We start from the raw sequence: 9,875 nt of genomic DNA, 5'->3' as shown, positions 1-9,875 counted from the left end.
GAGAGTGCATCAGTTCCAAGGCTAAATCAACTTTAGACACGCATGCTAAAGCTCATAAAGGGAGGCGGATGCAGGGAGTGTTAAATATAAAAGCAGTAGTTGTTACAGCAAGTTGGCAGCAAACAAATGTCAAGACCCTCAAGGTGAAATGAGTCCATTTTATTGTTTCAGAACACAGCAGGCTACAGCAACCAGCTCCTCCCGCTAATACCCCCCCTCCCACCCGTTATTAACACATCAGTTAACCCCCCCGCCCCCACCCGTATTCACTCCCAATGTAAGCCACACCCCCTTTGGAACAGCAGGAACACCTTGGTGTCCACCTTTAAAGCAAGAAAATAGCTTGATATTTGGACCACAACCTCCAATTTTTGTTTTATACAAAAGCTACACAATGTTACATTGATCATCAGAATACAATTCAACTGATTAACTTTAGTGTTTGGACACCACTTAAAATGTCATCAGGTTCTTTACTTGGATGAAGCATCACCACTTAAAAAAAATAATAAAAACAAAACACTACAGAAGTAAAAACAAAGAATCTCTAAAATGAAAACAAATAAAACAGGATATGGGTATAAGTCAGAAGAATGAACAAAGCAAGCCAGAATCATTTTGTACCATTACAGACTTAAATTGAACTTTAAAAAAAAGGGAAAAAATACATAAAAAGGGTTTTTCAAGATCAACCTTGGAGAATAAAATCCATGTCACGTCAGGATTTGAAGTCAACCGACCGTCTGGCCAAGACCAGCACAGAACTGCACTTATATCTCGTTTGTCCCAATAGAGTTCCCATAGACAGGAAACTTTGCTGTCTAGTCTCTTCAGGCACTTTCAGAAACCCCGCCTCCTCCGTGTGGGCAAATCACGATGCAGGTTCATCCAGATCACATGATACAGCTGTGGGAGAAGCAGAAGAGAACATGAGACAGGAAGAAGACTGGAGAGGTTGAGGACCACACACAAACACACAGGTTCCAGAAGATCAAACACACCACATCACACAGCAGTGTAGTCAGAAGCCCATGCATCATCATCAAAATAAAAACAATAGCCACAGCCAGTTTCTCATCTTACCGAGTACGAAGTGTTATGTAAAGTAGGTCTTGGAATTTACAGGTCGGTATCAAACCATGCCAGTTGGTTCGAGTCACCAGGCGGCAAGCCTTCGATCAGTTCCTGGCTATGTCCGAGGTCAGGGAGACCCTCCACTGGGGGGTAGTCCTGGCCAGGGTGGTGGCCGCCTCCGAGATCATGGTCCATCATGGGCTCCATACCCATTGTGTCTGCACCGTAACCTCCCGCATGGAAGGAACGGTAGCTTGGGTCTGGGAGGGAAGAGGCGGGGGAGCAGAGCCGCTGTTAGAAGCAGGTTAACCAAACAAGCGCTCACACTGTAGTACAATCAAAGTGGCACAGCAACACTACACTGACAGACAGTCCTCCAGCTCACGTGACTTTCAGCCTTGGCCTGCACATTGAGCTTATTCATGTCATTCACAGCAAGTTATTTGTGGACTGGAGGAGTGTTCTGCCGTCCCAAGCTTTGACCACTGACAACTTTTGCCCAATTAAACTCTTTCATCCAAAATGCTTTCTATTAAAAGGAGAAAGATATCTTTTTGCTGGTGCATCAGAAGCTATGGGACCACAACCTTCAATAGCAATACACTCGTTGCAAAGATGTATTAAGCTGCATTTTCAATTCAGAAAGCCAAACAGAAAAAGATCGTGGATCAAAAACTAAACGCGTCCTTCGGCTGGAGCATCAGACTAGAGTCATGGTTGTAACTTACCATCTGGTCTGTAGCCCAGTGGTTCTCCCTGAGTGCCGATGTCCAGACCCAAATCTCCAGTCTGCAGGCAGAACATTTGTCAGTAATATGTAACACAACCCTTCATCTAAAGTCAATGACCAGTTCTCACTTCATTCCAGGTCATTGGTTCTGTTCTGAAGAGTGAGCTGGTGAGCTCCACAGAGAGGCGCTTCTTGTAGTCCTGGGGCTTGTCCTCGGACATACGGAACAAAACGGCAGCCGCGTACGTGGCTGGGAAGAAAAGTAGTTTACCAGTTAAAAATCATATTCAAGCATGCTCGCCGTCACTAGGCAACAAGTCTTTATAGCCGACACAGAAGAAAACAGATACCGTCTCTTGCAAAGGAGTGAGTTAATACAGTAAGTTACCAAACAGGAGTAAAGCGCTGATACGAGTGAGCAAACATACCGACTCCTTCGTTGCGACTGTGCAGCAGCTCTGTGAGCGGTGCAGTGGCTCCCTCCGCCTCAATGGCTTCGGCAGCCTCTTTGTCCTGGGCCAGCTCACACAGGACGCCCGCAGCTACGCGCTGGATGTTCTCGATGGGCGAGTACAGCAGCTGCATACAGCAGAGCAGCATCTTTTTAACATCTCCACAGTACACGCTTCCAACTTTAAAAAAAAAAAAAAAAAAAAAGGAAGGAAGGAAGGAAGACCACTGACCTGCACGAAGAGCGGAATTGTGTTCAACCCTCTGATCACTATTCTGTTGTGGACGTCTCTAGCCAGGATGTGAAGTGCTCCTGTGCATCCCTCCACAATTTCCTCCATGCGAACTCCCTCCTGAAAGAGTAAAAACAAATCATTGTCTGAAAGTCCTCACACTCATTTCAAGAGTGTGTGCAGTAGCCTGGATCACTTACCACAAACTGCTGCTGGTTTCCTCCCATGCTGGTGCGTCTTTGTGTGTCCTGGTGAGCTCTGACCAGCAGCTGAACCAGTCTTGGGATGGCACCCTGCTCCCTCAGAGGAGCGTGGTTGGCCGGACACAGAGCCAAGTTACGGATCAGCCCGACTGTAGCCTGAGGAGTGGTAATAATCAGTTCACCTCAGTTCCAGCTACCGTGACCATATCACGACTACCAGCCGGATGGCAGCCTGCTACTGTGTGTACCTTAATAAGCGGCCAGTGTGATGGCGGATGCAGCAGTTTGACGACTACCGGGAGGCCGTAGTGCAGCCTGACAGCGTTCTGCGCCATCTCGGCATCCTGGTGTCTGGATGTGAGGTGACGCAGGGCACAGATGGCAGGTTCAGTGATGTCCTCTCTGTCTCCAGCCCGCAGCACAGTGCGAACCAAAGCCTCAATACCACCAACCTGCAGAGGGAAACCAAGGATGTTAACACTCAAACACAGCTGGTTTTAAAAGGTCAGCTTTTCTGAACAAAAACGCAACAAACCTGGCAGACCATCATCTTGTTTTTGTAGTTGTTACACGTCAGGTTAGACAGGATACCAGCCGCACATGTCACCACATTAATGTCGTCGCTGCCAAGCAGCTGGACCAGGGTTCCTAGTAGACCTTCCATGCCCTCCTATAAACAGAAGGCTCATTTACAAATGTGATTTTCCCAACATCACCACTGAAACAGTTGTATTCAAAACGCAAACACACCTGTTTGGTTGCAGCATCTGACAAGTTTCTAAGTGTCCAAAGGCAGTTCTGCACGAGCCTCTGGCTTGGGTCGGTCAAGTGAAGCCCCAGAGCCTGCATACCGCCTTTGGGGACGGGTAGAAATTTGCATTTAGAAATGGAGAAAAGACACAGTAAAAAAATATACAGTAGAATTAAACCTACCAGCTTCTACAATGGCAGGTTTGTTACTGGAGCACACCGACAACACTTTTAGCACTCTGCTTGTGGTCCACAACAGCTTCTCATAGGTGTAAGTCCTCATGATGTTCACCAGTGCCTGAGGGCCTCCACTGGCCAGGATTATCAACTACACAAATGGAACAGACTAGATCAGTAAAAGCATAATAAAACAAGATAAAACTGAGAGAAACGAACTGGGAAATAACCAACCTTGCTCTCCTGGTTCCCATAGGCGAGGATTTGTAGACAGTCTGTGGTAATGGCCAGAAATTTGACGTTAGTCTTGTTGAGCAGAGCCACCATCTTTTGTAGGCCCCCGGCCAACCGGACCGCCATCTTGGCCCCCTCTTGATGCAGTAGGAGGTTGTGCAGGGTGGTGATGGCGTAGAACAAAACTGAATCCACAGGGGACCTGCGGATGGGATTGTTGGATTAAACTCCAGCATCGTAGGAACAACAAAAAGAGCAGGCATCGTTTGGACATTAATATGCTACAACTAGATTATGGTGCTTAACAAAATACTAATCTTCCATTCCCAGTCGATGGATGACTGAAACAAGAATCTATTTAAAGCCAGGAATAGCTTGAAACACACTAGGTACATCACCTACAAGGAGGTTTTGATGAACATGCTTTGACACATACCCAAGCATTTTAACTAGAGCGGGAATTCCACCCGACTTGAAGATGGCCAGCAGCCCTTCTCTGTGATGGGACAGGTTGTGGAGCGTCCCGGCGGTACAGCGAGCCGTCTCCACGTCATTTGTGTTCTGCATGGTTCTGACGATGGCAGAGACCATTTGCGGGGAGCGCATGATCGCATGCCGGGAAGCCTCTTTTTTGGAAAGCTGGTGGACCATCACGGCAGCTTTGTTGACTACGACCTGTCGGAGACAGATATGATATGAATATGCTCAGCACTGACCAAAATAAGGATTAGAAACAGGAACAAACCAGGGAAGCCACATACCTGATCCTCGTCATTGAGAAGTTTGGTGAGTTCAGGGATGGCTCTTGTTGCCAGCTCTGCATCGTCCTGATAGTTGATGAGATTGACAACGGCGTGCTTGAGCATCTGCGAAGGCTCTGCCAGCCTCTGAACATTAGTAGGATTTGTGGAGTCGTACTGCGTAGAGGGAATCTGCATGCCCTCCTCCAATGTCTCGGGGAACATTGCGGCACGCACCCTCTGGGCACGGGTCATTGCGTACTGACCATCAAGGTCTGAGAAGGAAAGCATTACATCAGCTTATTTGACTTGTCAAAGAGCCACTTAAAGTCCGCCGAAGATTTTCTGACCTTGTACTTGTTCCTGGGAGAAGTTCTGGTTAAAACCCTGCTCCCATTCGTACATGACCTGGTTGTTGTCCAGATCCTCTTCTTCAGGATTTCCTTTCCCACTTAGAGAGGGCGCTGTTGTGGTGGCTCCTGAGTGGATGCCTGAATCCAGGTACGACTGCTGCTGCCAGTGACTGACTGCTGCCTTGCGGTCTGGCTCCATGGCCATGTCGAGCTCCATCAGATCAGCTGGAACAATTACATGATCCCATTAACCAGAGTGGAGTCTTAAAAACACAGCATACTCAATGCTTTACATTTAAGCACAACTATTTGCACCTAAAATATACAGCACTGCGAGTTTGAGTTGTTCGACAACTAACCAAATATAGAAGAGCCAAGACGACAATGACATTTTTAGGTCTGGGGAGAGACTTCTATTACGGTTTGTTAAATAAGGAAAAACCCTATATTTGCAGTGTTACCTAAGATTATGTTGCAACAAAGCAAACTCATTGACATGACTTCATCATGTAATCCAACAAAAGCATGCAATAAAACAGCAGCACTTTACTATGTAATCTGTGTAATTTAAGAATGGCCAGCAGCGCAGGCATTAAGCAGCGTTTCAAACCCCCAAGGCACCAAATTCTAACCAAATCAATAACTAATTCACTTTGCTCTAATGACAGTTTAACTCTCGGTCAACAAGGGAACACATTCCTGTTAATTCAAATGTAAAGGCTGATAGTTTCAGAAATGGCAGCATAATCAGAATTTAAACTCACCTTGGGAAGCCATGTTGCCTTCTTAAAGCACAGCCGGCACAGCTTCCTGATCTGGGGGTTAAAAAAATGGAAGCGGTCAGGCAAATGGCTGTCACCTCGCTCATCACAAGGCTTAAAAAACACATTAAACAAATTCACATGACACAAGGTCCCATTAAGTCAAGAAGCAAGACTCTGGTGTGGGAGGGAAAGGGGGAATGTAGATGTGGGTGAAGGGAGAAGGAGGAGGTGGAGGAGGGTACACATTCCTGCACTTCTTTGAAGCTGAAACCACTCTGCAGTAAATAAGCAGCCAAGTCAAGGAAACAGGCGGATTAATTCTCTAAGATGCATTTTTCTTTATTCCAACCAAAAGTCAAAGATAAATGTTATGGCAGACCCTAGACAGAAAATCCCACAGAAAATTAAAATTATAAAGACGGCCAAGGCAATAATCCTTTTACAAAAACATTGCAGAGCATCGAGGTTGTACCGTGATGAACAACATGAAAATGGAGGTCAGACAACTTGCTTTCAATCATGACAGACAGGCCTGGACTTGTTCAGGTGATCAAATCATCTTATGTGAACAAATCACCTTATGTGCAACTGTACTGCACCATCAAGTTATGCTTGAGCACAAAATCATCACATTATACACAGAACAACTGTGCCCAATTACCAGCAGATATTCAGTGTGCCGCTCAACTGGATCACACACTCCAATATTTCCTGACCTGCCAAGTTCATTCATGTCCATGAAAGTGCTGCTGCTAACTAGCGAACCCACTCTAAAACTAGCTACTTCCTCACTATTCCCCATCGTAGGCACAGGCAGCAAGTGACGATGACTGTACCCAATGGAACTTCTGATATTTACAGCTGCGACCGTTTGCACAACACCTTTGCTCTGAGCATTTAGCTCCCTCGCCATGAGCAGAACAGCGAAAAATACGGCAGCATGAACAGGACATTTGAAATCGCAGAGGTCAGTGAAAAGCATAACCGTGAACATAAATCATATCCATTTCCTTCCCCAAGTATACGCACACACCGTCTGCTTCTTAGCACATGAAGTCTTTGCCATGATCCCAACAATGAGGTCCAACTGCATCTCCATCAGCAGTTCATAATCGTTTGACCACAAACTGTTGAAGAGGGGGGTCCAGACTCTAGTTTTCATCACGCTTGTGTCGGCCAAGTGCACAAGCAACTAATGTTCAGCAGCCTGAACACCCATTAAACAAACTAAAAAAACGTCATGGTTCAGTGCAAGTTTCACTACATCACAAGAGAAAGGTGGGATATGGACTGACAAACTGTAAATAGCCACAGAGAATGGCCAATGCCATCAGCTAACATACCATAAGCAAACAAGAGTAAAACTATGGAGTAAGCGTCAGTCGTCACCTTTTAGTGGGTAGATTTATTCCTTCCAACACAAGGGTAGCTGCTACCGCCCAACTAATCTTCCTACACTCCAACCACTCTGTCCTGAAAATGCAAGTCTGACGGGAGCGCAGATGCACAGATGGAGCCACACAAATTTACTCTTCACACGCCATCCTCCCCGACTTTAAAGCCAGCCTGCACATAACCCAGCCCTGACTTAATGGAAACCATGTGTCCCCTTACGAGGGTGTAAACCGATAAAATGAACGATCAAAGCATGCTGGGGAGTAAAATCCAACCTTCACACTTGTGGAGAGTAACAAAAGCGCTCCATACGAGCCTCTGGAAACTGAGCCACCAACAGCTCTGACAAACAAGCAAAGCCTGGTCTCCATTCCAGACAATTGGCAGCCGTGGCCAGGAGTCTGACTCCCGGCAGTTGGGAGAAGAAACTCATTGCTGTGAAAGTTCCATGCCACAAGTAGGGCCACAAAAATCTTAACTAGTGGTTCACTTTGAAGCCTGATGGAGAACAGCTTTGTCCAGTTAAGTAGCATTGAAAACAGATGACTAATAAGATGGACAAAACTCGGCCGAAAGGTAGCCATTGTTGGGACTCAATGCTGATAAAGAATGATGAAACATTCAGCCAATACATATAATGCGATTACACTCATTACACACACATTGCCAATATACACAATAAGGATACCGGTTCGGTTAATACTACTGCTTGAAGTGTGTATTTTTGTGTCCTCCAAAAAAAAAAGAATCCAAACCTCATGACTAGAAACGTGAACATAGCAAACCAATAAAAGATACCGACATAGTCACAATTTCAGAGGCAGAGAAAGTGAGTCAATTCTGTTCTCTCATGCAAAAACAGCACCACAGGCCAATCAGACTTAACCACCATCCGGCAAATCTGTTTCACTGAACTTTCCCAAACAGATTAATGAGCATGATAAAGAGGGGATTTTGAGCAAGGCCAGCAGCCACAGCGACTACTGAAAATACAGCCTAAACCCTCCTGGAACTGTCGGCACTGCCAGTGTGATAAAACATCCAGAGAAAGAGCCTTTCGGAGACCTCCAGTCCTGCCGTAATCCAGGATTCTCCTCCAGTCAATTCCACCGTTAATCTATTTTCTACAGCCTCACCTGGTCATCGGTATCTCATGTGGGAATCCAGATGACCTTCACAATGAGCAACGTTAGTTTTGAGCGCTGGTTCAAGTGTAGTTCAAGATTGTTATTCAAATATATTTAGTAGTTTCCAGAGACCGAACTCATGACTGAAACTCTAAAGAATAAAATGAGGATTTCTGATAACTGGAGAAGTGTGCTCTAACACGGGTTTTTAAATAGTGTCACAACACACGAGGGAATTATTGAATGTTAATGTGAAGTTTCTGTTCCGTCTTTAAACAAGTAGAAGCTTGGTTTTATAGGTAGAAATTCATGCTTAAAAACCCTCCAACTGATTCGACTCAACAGGGCAGTTTTTAACCTTTAAGGCGGAATAAGTGAGGAACGCGACGTGGTGTCGACTTGCCTGCGGCGGAGCCCACAGGACACCTCCGCGGACGTGAAAAGGACACGTTTCAGTCAGCAGGAACAAAACAGAGGCGTACACAATAGTAGGTTTAAAACTTCTCCAGCACCCCTCCTCCCTTCAGCTGCTGGCTGCCCCCTGACTTTCTTGCTCCAGAAACTGTGACTCGAATTTCACAGTCAGGCTCCTCCTCGTCTTCCTCCACGGCTGGTGGAATGTTCGCTCTTTGTTTCAAGAAAAACATTCTCACGGGCCTTTCGACGAATAAAATAACTTTTACTCGTATCATCTTAATGCTATAGTCCACACACCACTTTACTGGCATTCGCTGAGGAACAATATAAGAGACTTAACCAACTTTTGGCAAGTTTTTAGAGAAGTTTTAAAGTGCTGTTTTGGTCAGTTTTTTGGCACGTTTTAGCACGCCATGGCTTTACTGAATTAAAATTTAAAATGGCCGGTTATTCGCGTTTTCACCACGTAAATCTACAAAAAATAGAGTGGCGCAAAAGAACGAAAGTCTAGACGAGTAAACATGAGTCAGTATGAAGGAATGTGACCAGAAACAGTGGGGGCCAACTAACCTTGGCCACAGTCACATATCAACCGAGGAGCGGTGTATTCCAAAATTCAAAATGAGGCTTAAAGAATTTAACAAAACGATCAAAGCGACTGGTTTGGGTGCGATAAAATACGAATATCGGCGTCTCCGTCGATTGAAACAGCGTTAAATCCTTGGGCGCTGGTCACCACATCCCCAGATTATGTGCCGTAAACGCCGCCAGTCGACACGCTCGCTGCAGTTACAGCATCCCCTCTCGGCCCGCATACAACCGCCGGCTCCACTCCTACCGGCTTTCACAGAAAAAGAAGTGTAAAATGCGGAGCCCGGTGCAGAAGCCTACCCTTGTCAACACGGCAAATCCGTCCACTCAGGTCCAGAGCAGTAAAAACCAGCTTCGAAGGAGAAAAGCGAAGCGTCTACGGGAGTCTTGGTTACACTCCCCTCGTTGTTTCGACGTGAAGCTCGGGCCGGAACAGCAGCAACTGGAATATGTAAGATGGCGGCGCCTTTATATAGACCGCAGAACACCCCGCAGTGGCTGCATATCCTACCATATATTAGAATAAAAATAGACACTCGTTTTAAACACTTACTTTTAAATAATTTAAAACAATCAAGAATTATGATATTTTGGCAGAAGATATTCGCGGCACGCGTTACATTTCAATTTGTAACTG

The 9,875-nt window shown here is 45.7% G+C and overlaps 1 protein-coding gene across 1 annotated transcript; it reads right to left on the bottom strand.

Annotated features, from left to right (window-relative positions):
* Positions 1 to 265: 265 nt before the first annotated feature.
* Positions 266 to 9,675, bottom strand: LOC128768437 (catenin beta-1). Its single transcript, XM_053881319.1, has 17 exons — positions 9,539 to 9,675; positions 5,709 to 5,759; positions 4,942 to 5,169; positions 4,613 to 4,866; positions 4,288 to 4,526; positions 3,852 to 4,053; positions 3,624 to 3,768; positions 3,441 to 3,544; positions 3,226 to 3,360; positions 2,939 to 3,142; positions 2,688 to 2,846; positions 2,488 to 2,607; positions 2,233 to 2,383; positions 1,933 to 2,054; positions 1,803 to 1,863; positions 1,084 to 1,334; positions 266 to 906 (listed from the first exon to the last, which is right to left on the bottom strand). Exons 2-16 carry the CDS (start codon positions 5,719 to 5,721, stop codon positions 1,120 to 1,122), a joined length of 2,352 nt encoding a protein of 783 aa, XP_053737294.1. The 5' UTR covers positions 5,722 to 5,759; positions 9,539 to 9,675; the 3' UTR covers positions 266 to 906; positions 1,084 to 1,119.
* Between the last annotated feature and the right edge of the window lie 200 nt (positions 9,676 to 9,875).

Source organism: Synchiropus splendidus, chromosome 12 (genome assembly GCF_027744825.2).
Source record: "Synchiropus splendidus isolate RoL2022-P1 chromosome 12, RoL_Sspl_1.0, whole genome shotgun sequence".
NCBI classification, from domain to species: domain Eukaryota; kingdom Metazoa; phylum Chordata; class Actinopteri; order Syngnathiformes; family Callionymidae; genus Synchiropus; species Synchiropus splendidus.
Note: the sequence above shows the minus strand (reverse complement) of the source record. Positions and strands in the feature narration are given on the sequence as shown.